A 16,897-nucleotide genomic window follows, 5' to 3' on the forward strand; every position below is an offset into this window, starting at 1 on the left:
CAATCACTACAGAGTTCTCTTGTTTCTGACTGCATAGAAAATTCCTGTGTATTTGTAAAAGAATACTGAGCTTCTGTACTGCCTCAAAGCAATTCTCTCTTAGGAGAGGGTATTTAAAATAACCACATATTTGATATTCTATGACAAGGCAGAATCCTCCCAGAAAGCTTTTGCAGCCTTGAATCATTTCATTTCAGTTTGTCCATGTGTCTCCATTGATTAACATAAGTAAACATGGTCAACTATAACAAAAAATGAAATACTAAAGGGAATTGTAATTTTTAAAACAAACATTATACATTTGATAGATCTTGATTAATTTGAGGTTTTCTGTTTTCGTATTTTATTTTATTACTTTTAGAGACCAGTTGTTGTTTTTTTAAAAAATACAACCTTCTAATTTCTAGGATGAATGTGTTAATTGCATGTTATACAATTAACAAGCCCCTTTCCCAACTTTAATAATTCTTGTCCAGCTGAAGTTCCCAGAAAAGAAACACAAAGGGAAATAAAAAACTTTGTGTTGAGGTTAATGCATGACTCTTTGATAATCACCAAAAGATTTTAAAAACTACTAAATAAATAAAGACAAGCAATAAAGGTGAATTACTTTTTAAAAAAAGGCAAAACCATTTGAACTCTCGACTCCTTGCTATTAATACAAAACTAAAGGCTTCAGAATGAAGTTCATGCCTACCTTTGCTACTACTTGTCTTTCCTCAAATCAGGATGGAGTATCACTTGCCATCCAAATGCTGCTGAACTACAACTCCAAGCACCCCTGATCACTGGCTATGTTGGCTGGGGCTGATCACTGGAGTTCAACAACCTTTGAATAGGCACAGGTTTCTCATTCCTGCTTTAGAGGGACATCTCTGGCATCCATAACATTGGAGTCCCCAGGAGACACAGAAAATAACAGTTTGCCTATTTGCATAATGACAAAACTCTCAGTTTGCTCAGATAGTTTTACAAATGGCATGGGATGATAATGCATCTTCAACAAGATTGTTCTTTCTAGATCTCTCATACAGTTCACATGCTGAGCCTGAAAGTATTTTTCCTCCCTAATAATCCATAGAATCTTACCTTTTGCTTTTGAAGGCTGTTCCTCCTCCTCAGTGGGCTCCGAAGGATCATAATAATCACTACTGTAAGTGAACCCCACTGCATTATAGGTACCATCTTCTGCCAAAGCTTCACTCAGTCTCTTATATTCTTCCTCTTGAATAAAAATGCAAAATTCAATTAAAAAATGAACACAAAACTCCCACAAGACTTTTATTTTTTCAAAGTATGTTAATGGTTTGAAACCTAACATTCAACCACAACCATTTACAGCAAATGCACCACACAGGTCATCTGTGGTCACTGAGACTTGTGTCAGCCCCAGGGGGCAGAAGGCATATGCTTTTTTTGGGTTTTGTCTGGATGATCGGTTTTCTCCTGCTGAGATAAGTGTCTTAAGAGTTAAATCATTCTACTTAAAACAAAGACAAAGACATGAACTGTTTAATTGATACAATACTGTTAAAGAAGAACAGTTAAAAGTGTCTCAATTCTCAGCCTGCCCTCAAAACTTGGGCAAATTCTGTGTGGCTCTACATATAAACTATCCTGAGGTCCTCTCAGATACGCAAAGACGCTTGCTTTTCGAATCCACTGGGTACTGTCAAAATAATATCAGAAAGAGTGAGTATATAATGAGTGGGAACGAATTTTTTAAAAAGTTATTTTCAATTAAATGTGTTCTAACTCAGGAAGTTGTCCTTGAGCAATACCTTGCCTTGCCTCCTCCTCAAGCAAGTCCGTACGCAAGGCTAAATACCTCTCTTCATCACAGAGGGCTTCTATTCTAGCCTCCTCTTCAGACAACTGGTAATCTCTGTTCCATGTGGAATATTCAGCGTCATATTCAGAAAGGTCATGCAGGTGACCACGCCCATCATACCTGCAACATGAAAGATATGGTCAATGGAAGAACTTTGGGCTTTAGTTTCTGCCACTATACAAATACTTACCACACACATTTGAAAAAGAAGATTTAATATGAATTAAATCAGTATTTTAATCTGACTAATCACTTCTCACCCACTACGATTTTTTTAAAAAAATATAGGTTTCAAATCCCCCTTTAAGACTATTACAAAAGATCTTACTAGTTAAAAAAGAACCAATTCCTCCATTGTTCTTACCGTTTATGGTTCAACCATTCAACACCCTTGATAAAATACATATTTTTTGTGGAAAGGCAATATGTTACATTTACACAAACCCAAATACATAAATACCTATCCGTAAGAACCAAACGGTCGCAATTTCCTCGCTTCTTTCTGCTAGTCTCGAACTCTCAGGAGAAATCTTCACCAAAGAAACTTGCGTCCATTGGAGGTAAAATCATGGCTAGGCTCGGCCCCTAGCCATTTGGCTGAGGAAAGAAGTGCTGATTATGTGATAGAGAGACACACATATATAGGAACAGTAACATATGTGCAATTTAAGGAGGTTCTCTACAGAAGGTACTAAAAATACCATAATGCTCAAGAGATACAGAAGTCTCCTTAAATACAGTTAAATGGTTTATTTTGGGCTTGTAAACAGCTTTTCATTTAGTCACCTTTGGCAAGTAAGAATCACCCTCAGGCAATCAAATATATTTTTGTAAACTTAAGTGTGTGCTATAAATGTATGATTGGCAAGTAACTTAGTAAGCATTTTTATTGTCTAATAATTTCTGTGGAATTATTTGTGCAACATTGGTATAGCTTAGTTTATTGAAGAATGTTAGTAATAATCCAATAGTTTCCATGTGATTTGGAAAAAGTGAGTTGACACAGCAATGAATTCCACCAGTCCGAGATGGACACTGCATAAAAGTCTGACCAGCTTAAAATAAAAAATATCACAACAAGCAACGGATTACCAAAAACATTTTCCCACAGGAATTTTGGCCTTGAATATCTCAATACCAATGTTATTTCATCTTCTGATGAAGATGAACAATTTTGGACAGCTCAAGATAAAAATGAGGATTCCTAGAAAAATATAAAAATTTCCCTGCCCATCTGAAAGCTATTTTGTATTACAGTTGTGTGTGTGTTTGTCAAACCTCCTTAATTTACAAATGTAGATTGTTTACTTTATAGGCCATGAGCATATGCTATAATTTGCTCCCACCGTTCTTCACAGCTGATTCATTCCAGACTACAAGCTGCCCAATAAGGGTGTGTGTGTGTCCCCATCCCTAACCCTACTGAAAATTCCACCAGCACATAAGACACTTGAATATTCAATTTGCTTAGCATGGAACCGAATTCCAACCAATAATCAATTTATCACTTCATCACCAATCCTTCAAACTAAAAACACTTGTTTGGTTGTGTACCTGGAAAAAGAAACTTTATTATCTAGTATCTATAGAGGTTTTCTGTATACAATTCATTTTCAGTCTTTACTGGCATACAATGGTCCTTTACAGAAATTCCCACGGAAAGTAATTTGCCATGTGCTTTGCCTAAGTTCAAGAGTGCTATCACTTTGGGATTATTTATCATAACATAAAAATTAGTTTTCAATTTGGGGCTTTGTGTGAAATTGAAACGGAAGGAGCAAACATTTACAATATGCCATGTGCCCCTTTTCAAACCAAAGTCATTCAGACTTTCCTGTGCTGAGTGTTATGGGGAATTCATCACTACTTAAAAATCGGGGTCAGTCTCCTTGTATATTAGTATTCGTGAAAAAGTCCCTACATAACCATCCACTAAAAGCACAGGCGGAAAATCCTCCAACACTGAGACTATCCAACCAGACACAAAGCTCCATTTAGAAGTTTTTGTTCAAAATTGAAAGCACTACCAAGCGTAAGGAAGTTATACAAAGATTGCAGAAGCCATTACCTAAACATTGCAATCAGAAAGGTTTCCACAAGTGAAAAATCACTATCAGATTCTAATCCTACCAGTGCACCTCCAATCAGCAACATAATGAACCAAATTAGATAAACAGCAACATAAGTAGCAGCTGGTTAAACATTTGCTGGCACATGCCAGAAGCAATACTAGATGTAAATGTTAAGAAGCAGGAATCGCAGGTTTGGGGTCCCTGTTGAGCTATGATGCTCATTCACTACAAAGCTATCACTATTCACCAACTTAACCTGCCTCACATGAGGTGTTGCAAAGATGTCACCTAGACAGCAGTGAAGGAAGAGTGAAACAGAAATAAGCTAAACAACAGAAGAGGCAGAATCTCAACAGTGATCTAGGGAAGAGGTCTTTTATTTTAGCGCTGACACATCACCAACAGCTGAGTCCATCAGTCTACAGGTCTTGCTGGAAGTTAGGATGGAAAGGCATTTTCCATACAAAACATTCCAGGTACCATCACAAAACATTCCAGCCACCAACACATTACCAAAAGGGATACATTCCAAAATTAGGGTACTTGAAAACCCATCTAAAACCCAAGGGAAAAGGAGACAAGTTCTTTTGTTTATTTTCCAGTACACAAACAAAAAAGCTTGTCTTCGTTCAGTTCATAGGAGAAGCCATTATGAAGTTTGGTTTGAAAAGGAGATTATTCCCACCCCAGCATATATAAATATATATAACCATACACAACCCTCCTACAAGGGGGAGGGGGGCATTATATGTCAACCCTCTGCCAGGAAGGAAGTGAACATTGGGGGAGGCCAGAGGCTTCTAGAATTACCAAGTTTTATCAAAAGTGAAGCCTGAATCCTATATTGCAAGAAAGCACTTCTACCTAAGACTGTCCGCTCCCCCCCCTCCCAAACTGAGTCCTGTGTCATCGTCCCAATCACTTCTATGGATCATGTATGATCACTGCCACCACCAAATCCAGAGGGGTAGTCACGTTGGTCTGCTACATCAACTACAGTAAGGAGCCCAGTGGCAGCTTAAAGATGAACAATTTTATTGTGGCGTAGACATCCATGGGCTTGAGCCCAAATATATAAAATGCTAGCCTCAGCTAGCAATGTGCTGTTGTTTTAACTTTAACCTAGTTGTTATTAATGGTTTTGTTCTTTTTAAATGCTGCTTTGGTCAAAAAGGATAAAGACCCAAAATTAAACACATGCATACACACACAAATTCGGATATATATGGAAATTTGTCATTATCTGCCAAATGAGGACAAAGTGGGCTCCAGCCCATGGATGCTTATGCCTTGATAAATCTGTTCAACTTTAAAGTTAATTCCCTACTCCTTTTGGCATCACAAACAAATGACAGAAAGGGAGATTTTGCACCCACCCAATAGTAAAATAAGAGCAACAGGCTAGGAACTAAAGAACAGTACTCTCTTTTAACTGCTCCATCAGTATAACCCTACACGTTTACTCAGAAGCAAGCACCACTGTACTTGATAGGTGCATAGTCCCAGATAATTAAGTGTGCAAAAGATCAGCCTTAATAAAGACACTGAACCAGAGGTGGGAAAGGTGTAGCCTTCCCAAGATATTGCTGGGCTCAAACTGCATGGTCAGCAGTCAAGAACGATGGGATTTATAGTCCCAAAAACATTTTTTGGTGGGGGCAGAATGCAGATTCCCCACTCCTGCCTTACTGTTAACTTTTGGGGGTGTTTTATCTCCTCCTTCCCTCGGTCACTTTCTTAATCAGACCAACACAGCTGCCTGCAAAATTGGGTGATGAGAGTAAAACAATACTCTTCTTGTTCAATAAATAAAATAAATAAATAAAAAATACAGGTGGCACATAATACCCATTCATTTAGTGTGGCAGCACCTGCACTTTGGAACTCCCTGCCTATTGAGTTCAAGCAGACACCTCCTTTTCACTGTACATTTTTCAGCACCTGATGGAAACATTCCTGTTTAGACAAGTCTGCCCAGGTGCTTAGAAAGCAGAGGTGAATCTTAATGCTTGTAGTATTTTAACTTCTGGCACAGCTGTGATTCCCCCTCTTTCATTTTCCTGTTTTATCATTCTGTACACTGTTTTGAGGTACTTTAAAAAAAATTCTAGTGGTGCATTAAATTTCATGAAATTAATAATAATAATAATCAAACCAATCAGCAACAATGAAAATAGTCCTTCATAGTGTGTGTATATGTGTATGTATGTATATATGTGTGTGTGTCGCCTTTTCCCTCTCTCTCCCCTAACCCCGCCCCGCCCCCGGTCTCCCTTTACTGATCCTGCTTGGCAGAGGGTCGTTGAAAGCGTGACACGCAAGATACACGCGCACACACACACACGCATACACACACACCAAAAACTACGACAGAAAAGGAAGAAGCGATAGGCGGGCGGGGGGTTGGCTTGCACCGACCTATCGATCATGATGGAGGGCTCTCCCATCCAAGGGATGAGGTGGCGGCCTTGCTCCTGCTGAAGGGCCTTCTCATCGTCGCGGAACAGCTTGCACGCGTAGCCGAAGACGAGGAGCTCCACGCGGCCTCCTCCGTCGCTGCTGCTGCTGCTGCTGCCACCGCCGCCACTCGGACCCGCAGCCGCGGCCGCAGCAGGGCGCGACGCCGCCCCGCCGACCGACAGGATGGTCCGCGGCGCCGGCCCGGCCTCCGCCACGCTGCCCCGTCCCACGTACATCGCCGAGGCCTAGTCTTGCTCCCGCCCGAACCAAGGGGGGCGGGGGAGAAGTTAACTCGCCCGCCCGGTTTTCCCTTATCTCCCCGGACTCACGACGACGACTCCATCCCCCCTGACAGGCTCCTCTCAAGGCCCTGCAGCGTCGCCATTGCCCGAGACAAAATGGCGGCCGGGACGCTTCCGGCGGCTGAGGCGAACGCCGAGAGGGCAAAAAAAGAGAGAAGGAAGTCAGGCTTCAGCAGATTCGTCAGTTGGAAGAGGGGTAGGGGAGGGGGTTTCGAAGCCACAGCAAGAGGGGGCGGGTGCTTGTCGTGCGGAGGGGATGAGGGAGAAAAGCGTGAATACGTACAGTACATTGTTCAAAGGAGCAGAGAGGGAGAGTGGTGGCGAAAGTGCCGTCTTGAAAACGGGGTTTAAGAAAAGGGGTAAGCGGCTGTAGAGAGAGTAGAAAAGGTAAAGAGAACTCCGGCGCGAGCCAGATGTTGTTAGACTACAGTTCCCAGCATGCCTGGCTGTTGGACATTGCTGGCTGGGGCTGATGGGAGTTGGAGTACTGATGGGAGTTGGAGTACTGATGGGAGTTGGAGTATCTGGCGGTCCATAAATTGCCTTCCTTGCTACAAAGCAGAGATGCCAATGTGGGGTTGTTGTTGTTTGGTGCAGTATATTCTTTCCCCTCTCTGTGTTTTTTATTATTATTATTATTATTATTATTATTATTATTATTATTATTATTAAAATATTTATATCCCGCCCTCCCCAGCCGAAGCCGGGCTCAGAGCGGCTAACAACAGTAATTTCTACTGTAAATAAATGGAGCAACGGAAAGGGGGGATTTATTTTATTTATTTATTTATTTTAAAAAATGTTGCCACCTTTCATCTAAAGATCACACGGTAGTTTGCAATTGCAGCAGAAAAAATACGGGAATGGGAACTTTTCTACTGCAAAGCCTGCTATACATTTAAAAATAATATGAAAATGATATATAGGTGGTATTTGACGCCAAGCAACTTAGCAAAAATGTGTAAATCGGAATCAGGTATTTGTTGGAAATGTCAAGAAACAGAGGGAACGTTTTACCCTATGTGGTGGACATATGAATTAGCTAAGGACTTCTGGGAAATGATGTATAATGAAATGGGGGAGGGGGGAGTTCAAAAGGTGTTTTGTAAAAAGACCTTAAGCCTTTCTTTTAGGAATAGTAGGGTCAGATGTCCACAGAGATCGAAAGAATTTGTTTCTCTGTGCAACCACGGCAGCCCAGATGAAAATATGCTCAGAAATGGAGGGAGGGAACAGTACCAACGAGGGATGAGTAGCAGGTGAAACTGATGGAGTATGTAGAATTCACAAACCTAACTCGCAGAATAAGAGAACAGGAAGAAAGAATTTTCAGAAAAGATTAGAAAATGCTTGTAGAATATCTGAAGAATTATTGCAAACAGGTTAAAAGGTTAGCAGGGTTAGAGTAATTAAGCAAAGGTATACTAATGAGAAAGGGGGAAATATGGAATAATCAGAATATGCAGTAGTAATGGATAATTAAAAATGAACCATGTAAGCGGGGAACGGAATTCGATGACTAATCAAATCAATGGTTGTATTGGTTAATGTTTGGTGTGAAAATTTGAAAAAATAAAATAAAATTTGAAAATAAATAAAACAGCTGTAGTCAGTCCAGTCCCTGTCCTATATTGATGACGTACTGGGATCCTGACAGAACAAGTGAGAACAATCCCCCATGGCAAGATGGAGAACACTGTGCCCAACCTTCTCCAGGACCACAGCATTGCTGCCTGAAGCGAAAAAACTAGGTGGCTGGCCATGGGCCCAAATGAAGCTTGGGAATGGGAAGAAGCAGTGGGTGGTAGTTCCAGTCTCTTTGGGTTTGGGTGGGAGTTATTGTTTGGTTTTTTAACCTTGTTGCAGCTTGGGGGCGGAGAGCATTAGGATGGTGACTGGAGTAGAGCTCCTATCAACTGAACCAAGTTTGTCCTGCTGGAGAACCTCCCCCAACCCCAAAGACTGCCCATAGCCAGCCATGCCTCTCCTGTCCCATTTGAGTCTCCAGCAATGATAGCTCCCTAGGCCAGAGCGCTAACCCTTGAAAAAGAGTACCCCGGAAGTCATAGAGGAAGGAACACCTGTGTGCAGTTCATTTGTGCTAGATTTCCTCCCCGTCCCCTTATTTTCTGTTACGCAAAGCCAGTGGCGTTATCGGCTGAGTTCATGCAAAACAATAGCTGGGAAGAAGAAGCAATAGCAAGCAAAGAAATGAGACAAGCCACCTGTTATGTACTGAGTTGAATAGAGTCCAAAATGCAGCAGTCTGATTGGTCCTAGAACCATAGGATTCAGAATGCAGCAGTCTGATTGGTCCTAGAACCATAGGACCCAGAATGCAGCAGTCTGATTGGTCCACAGGAGCCACCCAATCCAGCTCCAGGTGGAAGTGAATCCGCAACCTGATTGGCCTACAGGAGAATCCTGGAATTAGCCAATCACATATGGCCCATTGGGTAAATAATGTATATAAAGCAGACATTCTGGGGGAACTTCCATTCCTCCTCACCATTATGAGCTGAATAAAGAGCATGAAATCCACTCTTGATTCTGAGTATATTTCAACACCCCTGTAACAAGACACCTGAAGCAAATAATTGATGCTTCACATATATGGCAGAGGGAAGGACATTCCCGAGTGCAGAGGCAATGGTAGAAAATATCCAGGTTTAGAGGGGTTGGGGTTGGAGCACTGTCTTGTGATACTAGACCTCCAGCTGAGTTCTATGGAGCCAATAATTTTGCACAAGTGTCCTAGGGATGGAAATCGGCTACTCATATCACGTCGCCCCTTCGCTAGGGTAGCTGCACTTTCCCTTGTCGCTGAAGGACTTCATTCTTTATTTAAGGATTGTAGGATTAGGTGATTTGCAAACATTGGCAGAGAGCTGGGGCAACGATGCCTCTTTGCATTAAGGAATCCTGCCAAAACTATGCGTTTACTTAAGAATAAATCAACGTTTGCCCTTGGGCCTTTCATTTGCTGCTCATGTCATATGCTGAAGAATATTACCTTCCACTTTGGTAAACATACCATGTTTGGTATGTGGGCGGACTAGTTCAACCTCCAGGGCATCTGAGGATGAAATATATCCATATAGTGTTTTTCAGGAAGTGATGGGTGAGGCCTCCTGGCTCAAACTGGAATTTTTCAGAAATAAAACCAAGCTGTTTCCTCCAAAGCCAGGGAACAGATCATCTTATTTCCGAACCAATCCGTATTCAGATTTTAAGCCACTCCCCAGCACTGAGAGTCCTCACAACCCTCCTTTCGCTCTCAATCTACTCTCTCCAACACCACTTTCTTGAGTCTGCTGGACTGGGGAATCTCAGGTCTGGGGGCCAAATGTGGTCCTCCAGGCCCCTCCATTTGGTTCTCGAGACTCTTCCCAGGCCACATCCCTTTCCCAGTGACCCTCCTGCCCCCATCTCCAGTTGCCAAACTCCAACTCCCATCAGCCCCAGCCAGCACGGCCAACTGTAAGAGATGGTGGTGACAATGATGATTTACGCTTCTTACCTACCCATCACATACCCTCCAACATTCCCATAGCTGTCAACCTTTCCTTATTTGGCGGGAAACTCCCTTATTCCAGCGCCGTTTCCCGCTGCTATCCAAGATTGTTGATATCCCGTAAATTTCCCGGATTTCAAAGGAAGCAGCTTCTCTCCCTCCCTGCTGGCCAGGGAGGCTCCTCAACTGTGTTGCTCAGCTGCCCAATAAGGAGTCTGAGAATGACTGGCGGGTGGAGCTTGCATGCCTTGTGCCAATCAAATTGGCCGCGTTGCCTGGGGACTCGCCTTTGCTTCAGCGCTTCCCAGTGGTGTGGTGGTTTCCTTGCTGCTGTATCCCTTTGCTGGGTTGCTGCGCTATGGGAACCACTGCTTGAGGCTTCGTTTGGCTGATGGCAGGGCTTTCTGCCTTTGGCTCGGAGGGGCTGTAGTGTGTGTGTGTGTGTGTGTGAGAGAGAGAGAGAGAGAGAGAGGGGGGGGGAATGTGTCACTTAAGCTGATAGTAGGGATGCTGTAGCTTCACACACTTACATTCACACAAAGTGTAATTAACTTGGGGAATTTTTTTACCGCAGGATGTGGTGAGGTCAGTACTTTAGATTTACAAGGGGATCTGAGAGATGAATGGGAGATACGGTTTGTCAGTATTAATGTCAGTGGCGTAGCGTGGGGGGTGCAGGGGGGGCCGGCTGCACCGGGCGCAACATCTGGGGGTTCGAGTTAGGGGGCGCAAATCCACGGGTTAGGGGGCGCAAATTACTTGCCTTGCCCCGGGTGCTGACAACCCACGCTACGCCACTGATTAATGTACAGCTGAATAGAAACTTAACCCCAAAAGTTAGGACCAAGATTCAAATCCTGACTGGGTAACTTTGCTCACATTGAACCATGAGGACGAGATGGTTGGACAGTGTTCTGGAAGCTACTAGCATGAGTTTGACCAAACTGCGGGAGGCAGTGGAAGACAGGAGTGCCTGGGACAGGTGAGGCTGCTGATCCCTTAATTAGGCTGCTGATCCCTTATTTTCAAATCTGAAAGTTGACAGCTATGCATTCCTCAGGTGAAAATAGGAACAATAATCACTCCCCTCCTCCCAAACCGACCCTCCTCAAGCCCCCATTTATGCCACACATATCCCAGAGCATTTCCACCAATACTACGCCAATGGGACACAGCACACATCGTCCTGAGAAAACCCCTTAATCCAGATTTGATTTTATTCTTTGGTAGATTTACAAAAAGAAAAACACAAACGAATAGATAAATTTTAGAAAGGGGCAAGGTTAGACACGGACGCACAAAGCATTATTATTATTTTAAATCAAGACTCCTTGCCCTCCACTCCTACTTTCTTTTTTTATATATATAGAATATTTATTAAGATTTTTTATAATAATACAATAAAAAGAAAAAGAAAAAATAACAAAAATACAAAAGTAAAAATAATTAAAAACACACAGATTTTCCATTGCTTATTTTCCTTTAGCTTGTTTCCCGGACCTCCTCATACCTCCCTTTTTTGTATTCCAATTCAGATTGTTAGTTCAGCAAATCCTTACCATTAAATTTTTACCTGTTTCTAAGCCTTTTTTCTATCCAACATCATTCTAACATTCATTAATTTTACAATAATTCTGTAGATAGTCTTTAAATTTCTTCCAATCTTCTTCCGCCGACTCTTCTCCCTGGTCTTGGATTCTGCCAGTCATTTCTGCCAATCCCATATAGTCCATCACCTTCATCTGCCATTCTTCCAGGGTGGGTAGGTCTTGTGTCTTCCAGTACTTTGCAATAAGTATTCTTGCTGCTGTTGTAGCATACATAAAGAAAGTTCTATCCTTCTTTGGCACCAATTGGCCGACCATGCCCAGGAGAAAGGCCTCTGGTTTCTTCAGGAAGGTATATTTAAATACCTTTTTCATTTCATTATAGATCATTTCCCAGAAAGCCTTAATCCTTGGGCACGTCCACCAAAGGTGAAAGAATGTACCTTCATTTTCTTTACATTTCCAACATTTATTATCGGGCAAATGATAAATTTTTGCGAGCTTGACTGGGGTCATGTACCACCTGTATATCATTTTCATAATATTCTCTCTTAAGGCATTACATGCCGTAAACTTCATACCTGTGGTCCATAACTGTTCCTAGTCAGCAAACATAATGTTATGTCCAACATCTTGTGCCCATTTAATCATAGCAGATTTCACCGTTTCATCCTGAGTATTCCATTTCAACAGCAAGTTATACATCTTTGACAAAATCTTAGTTTTGGGTTCTAACAGTTCTGTTTCTAATTTTGATTTTTCCACCTCCACTCTTACTTTCTGGCTCTGCCCTCTGCCCGCGCCTCAGATTTTTCAAGGTTTTCAATTGTTGGGCTATTGAAATCCTAGCTGCAGCTAGCATCCATCTAAGGCTAAATACAGGCACGAGACCGATAGTCAGCAAGTATCCATGTCAAAAGTTTTTTCTTGTTGTTTGTCTACATATTCAGTAATGACAGTTAGGGCAAGGCAAGAACAGGTTATTTAACTATTTTAGATATTTCTTCACATACTTGCAACCTGAGTAATGAAACCTGAGGGCATTCCCACCAAAGATGGATGAATGTACCTCAGAGTCCACAGCCCCTCCAAAAATCCTGTGTTGATTGTGTTGCAATGTGAGACATCTGCACAGGTACAATGCTGTCTGAGCAGAACTTTGAGGGAACATTCCCTCTCATATGATGAAACAGATTTCTAATGCTTAGCTGACCACAGTGATTTCCATTCAAATTCCTCTATTCAAATACTCCTCCCAAGAAAACATATTGCCTACAGGACCAATGGTAAGTAAAAGCACTCCATGAATAATAGAGACCAGTCCTTTAGTACCTCTAATTCAACACAAGAGATTCGAAATTAGTCAGAGATCTACTAATCTTAATACCCAAGAGGAGTCGAGCAATACATCCCATCAACTTTTATAAATGTTGCTTTGGAAAGAAATGAATAAATTTAAAATTACCATGGGAGTTGGCAATTGGATTTGTTGATAATATCTGTTGTGCTTTGTGCGATGGGTTTATATATTTTTTTTCTCCAAGATATTAAGAGCCCACAAGAGGAGTTCTGTTGTTTCCCTGTAAACAAAAGCACAAAGCACTCACTTCATAATTAAATATTTTCAGTTTGGGCTTTGTCTTTCCCCTCTGATGCTCTGTTGCCATGGAGACATTCAAACCTTGTGTCCCACAAAATGCAAACTCCATATGGAGCTCTTCTGAAATAATGCAAAGGAATTTTCTGTGTTACATCAAGCTGACTAAAAATAAAAATAAAGGAAGCAGTTTGTCTCTGAATACCAGCTGCTGACATTCACAGAAGGTGGAAGTGCTCTTATGCTTGAATCCTGCCTATCACATCTATCAACAACTGCCTGTCGATGATGCCACCGCTGAAGCCCAGACGATAGTCACCCACCGAGGGGCATTCCGTTGCCGCCGTTTGTAGTTTGGGGTGAGTGTGGCTCCTGGCATCTTCCAAAGCCTTATGGAGCGTCTCCTGCAAGGGCTTCCGGGCGTGGTACCATATTTTGATGATGTCTTGGTGTCCGCAGAATCACACCAGCAGCTGTTCGAGCGCCTCCGTGCTGTGCTGACCAGGTTCCAGGAGGCCGGGCTCAAGGTAAAGAGGGAGAAGTGCCAGATCGCTGTTCCACAGGTGGAATTCCTGGGCTATCTTATCGATGCCTCCGGCCTTCACCTGACCACATCCAAGATCTGCGCTATCCAGCAGGCCCCCATACCAAAGAACAAGACGGAGTTGCAGGCGTTCCTGGGACTGCTGAACTTTTATAACAGGTTCCTGCCCCACAAAGCCACGGTGGCTGAGCCCCTTCACCGACTCCTCAGCACGAATATAGATGGGCAAATAATAATAATAATATTAATAATGGCCATCACAAGATGAAAGATGAAAATATCTTTTTAAATAATTCCAGTAATTTAGCTTTAGTATGTATAATGGGACATGAATCCAATATCTCCATTCAGACCAGAGCTCTTCATAGTTTTTAGTTTGGTAATGAGTTGTCATTCAGCAACTTCTCTTTCAAGTGTATTTCTAAAATTCTTCTGCAATAAGACAGCTACTTTAAGATCTTGTATAGAATGCAATTAGAAGCTAATTTTGGTCATCTATCCCTTTAAGAATCCCTTGCCCTTCCCTGTGGAATCAACCGGCCATAACAGTCCTCAACAGTTATAAGGCTGAAGTATCTGACGAAGTGTGTATTACACACGAAAGCTCATACCTTGAAAACTTATATTGAGTTGATCTTTAAGGTGCCACTGGAATTATTAAAAAAGATTTTTTCATCTTATTGTTTATTATGACTATGACAGATCAACATGGCCTTCCACCTGAATCTGGTGTCATTCGTAGTTGACCTCTCCCACGCACACTGTCTTAGGCGACTTATTCCGGCTTTTGATCTCAAAACGTTCTGTTTATCACAGTTGTTCCTCTGTTCGTCTTTATTGGAATCGGGGGGACCGGCCTTTGCACCATGCGCCTTGCTCTTCGCAACCCTGATGTCAGGTAAGTGCCACCCCTCAGAGCAGGATCAGCCCTTGGCCTGGTGCTGACAACTGCCATCCCCGCAAAACCACGTTACGTGCTCCCCGCCTCCCAGTGGCCCCTGGGTGTCCTTCACTGATGGATGCCAGGCAGCGCTTTTGAATGGGACCTCAGCTGGACTCCCATCCGTGGCAGCTGCCCGCCACTTTACGCAACTCAAAATTAGCCTCAGGGATCCGTGAGTGAGCTTGGCTTCTTTTCAGAAGCGACACTGCCACTGAAGAGCGTCTGGGGACCCAGTGGCAGGGACTGGTGGCCTGGCTGGGCCAGGCTGATAAGCACCCTTCCAAGCTCCTTGGGGGCAGAGCTTTTGCCACTTCTTTAAGTGTTGCCATCCTAAAGCACCACCTGTGGCCTGCTGTGCTCCAGAGGTAGAGTAATAATAATAATAGTTATAAAACAAATTATAAAACCACAGTAAAATATGAGTGTCACCTTCTTAGCTTTAGAGTAAGAAAACCAACCATATAAGCATTCCCATTCCTCAGCCAAGTTGTATCCAAGGAATTGCAATGAGCAGTGCAGCATAGCTAAAAGGGTATTTGGGAAGAGTGTAAAGGAGCGCCCAGATATCTGAAGAGCAAATGAATCTGGGAGCTTTAGATTGGGTCTTTGGGTTTGATGCTTTTGTAACTGGATCTGTAATGGCTTTTAGTCAAATACAATAAATGATTGGTTGATTGGTTGGTTGGTTGGTTGGTTGATTGATTGACTGACTAATTGGTGAAAAAGTGCTTTTTTACTGAGATGCTAACTTTCTCTCTGCATGCCATTCTTTGAACAGCAAAGATAAGGCTTGCTTTCATTGCTCTGTTCATTTGTGCATTTGACTAGTGTTATGTGGAGGAAAATGCAGCCCCCGGGCTGAATAATGTCCCCCTCCTGCCCCCTTGGGTGTCCATTGTGGCCTTCACAGATATAGACACAACTTGGGGGAGGGTGTTTTGGCTGCGGAGCTGCGCCCCCCCCCCATTGTGAGGGCTGAGGGTGTGATGGTGATGCCTCCCCAGCTGCTGCCATTGTCTGTGGGTTGACTGTGATGCCACAAAAACATTTGGCAGCTGAGCGGGTATAAATGTGGGCCAAGGCGCAAGCCTCGACAGTTGCCCTCCCCAGAGAGAAATGGGCAGCTCAGTGGCACTCAGCCCTGGTGGTCTCCTGCCCCGTGGCAGCAAGCTGACAAGCGGAACGAGGCAATCGCCTGGTGTTGGGATGCTGTGGAGCAAGGAGAAGGCAAGTACAAAGTTTACTTGCTGGTGGGATCGCTACCTGAAGGCGACGGATATTCAGCTCTGAAGCTGGTTGATGTCTGGCAATGGACCTGGTGAGGCTGCAGCTGGTGGGTGGTTGTTGGAAGAGTTTGGGTTCAGGCTAGTGGATGCTGTGAGGCTACGCTGGCAGAGATGGATGCAAAGTGGTTTGGAAGCCTTGTTTGTTAACAGGCAGCCAAACAGAGGAGGAGTCTGGGGGGACGCTGTTGGATGGGGGCCATACCACTCACATGTTTGCCTTTGCCTTACAGGGATGTCCAGAGCCGGTGAGGTTTTCCCCAAGTCCAAAGTCATGAAGAGAACCGCAGGACATCCCCATTTACGTTGGAGAAATGAACGTGAAATACTCGGAGCGAACAATGGACAAGGCCTTGGCCGTACCTGAGAGAAGGAGCTTTGAAGGAAGACTGCAGGCGGACATCTGCTGCATTGCAAGTAATGGGGCAGTGGGGAGAGAGAAGAAAACGAGGGAGGAAGTGCTATGAAGATGCTTTGAACAGGAATGGCTTCCCCTCAGGGATTCTGGGAACTGTAGATGGTTAAGGGGACAGAGAGTTGTTAGGCGGGTTAGGGTTAGGGTAGGGGTAGGGTAGGGGTAGGGTTGAGTTGGGGTAGGGTTAGGGTTATGGTTCCCTTCTTGTCAGGGAACTCTGGAATTGTTGCTGTAGTTAAGAGCTATGGGGTAGGGGTAGGGTTCCCTTCTTGTCAAGGAACTTTGGAAATTGTAGCTCCAATTAAGGGTTAAGGGTTAGCGTTAGTGTTAGAGTTAGCATCAGGGGTATGGGTAGGGGTAGGGTTCCCTTCTTGTCAGGGAACTCTGGG

General features: G+C 43.3%; 1 protein-coding gene across 8 annotated transcripts in view; it reads right to left on the reverse strand.

The window, feature by feature from the left end:
- SFSWAP (splicing factor SWAP) overlaps positions 1–6,803 on the reverse strand; it is a 101,540-nt gene extending 94,737 nt beyond the window's left edge. Inside the window, exons 1-4 of one of the 8 annotated variants that reach the window (XM_083717078.1) lie at positions 6,322–6,788; positions 2,292–2,428; positions 1,829–1,951; positions 1,090–1,224 (exon numbers count right to left, since the gene is read on the reverse strand). In XM_083717078.1, the coding sequence (XP_083573204.1) occupies positions 1,090–1,224; positions 1,829–1,838 (145 nt within the window). In that variant the 5' untranslated portion in view covers positions 1,839–1,951; positions 2,292–2,428; positions 6,322–6,788. Of the gene's footprint in view, positions 1–1,089 lie in introns of all 8 variants that reach the window. The other 7 variants (XM_083717072.1, XM_083717073.1, XM_083717079.1 and 4 more) reach the window with 7 other exon arrangements.
- Positions 6,804–16,897: the final 10,094 nt, after the last annotated feature.

This window comes from Podarcis gaigeae, assembly GCF_964106915.1.
Source record: "Podarcis gaigeae genome assembly, chromosome: 16".
NCBI lineage: Eukaryota > Metazoa > Chordata > Lepidosauria > Squamata > Lacertidae > Podarcis > Podarcis gaigeae.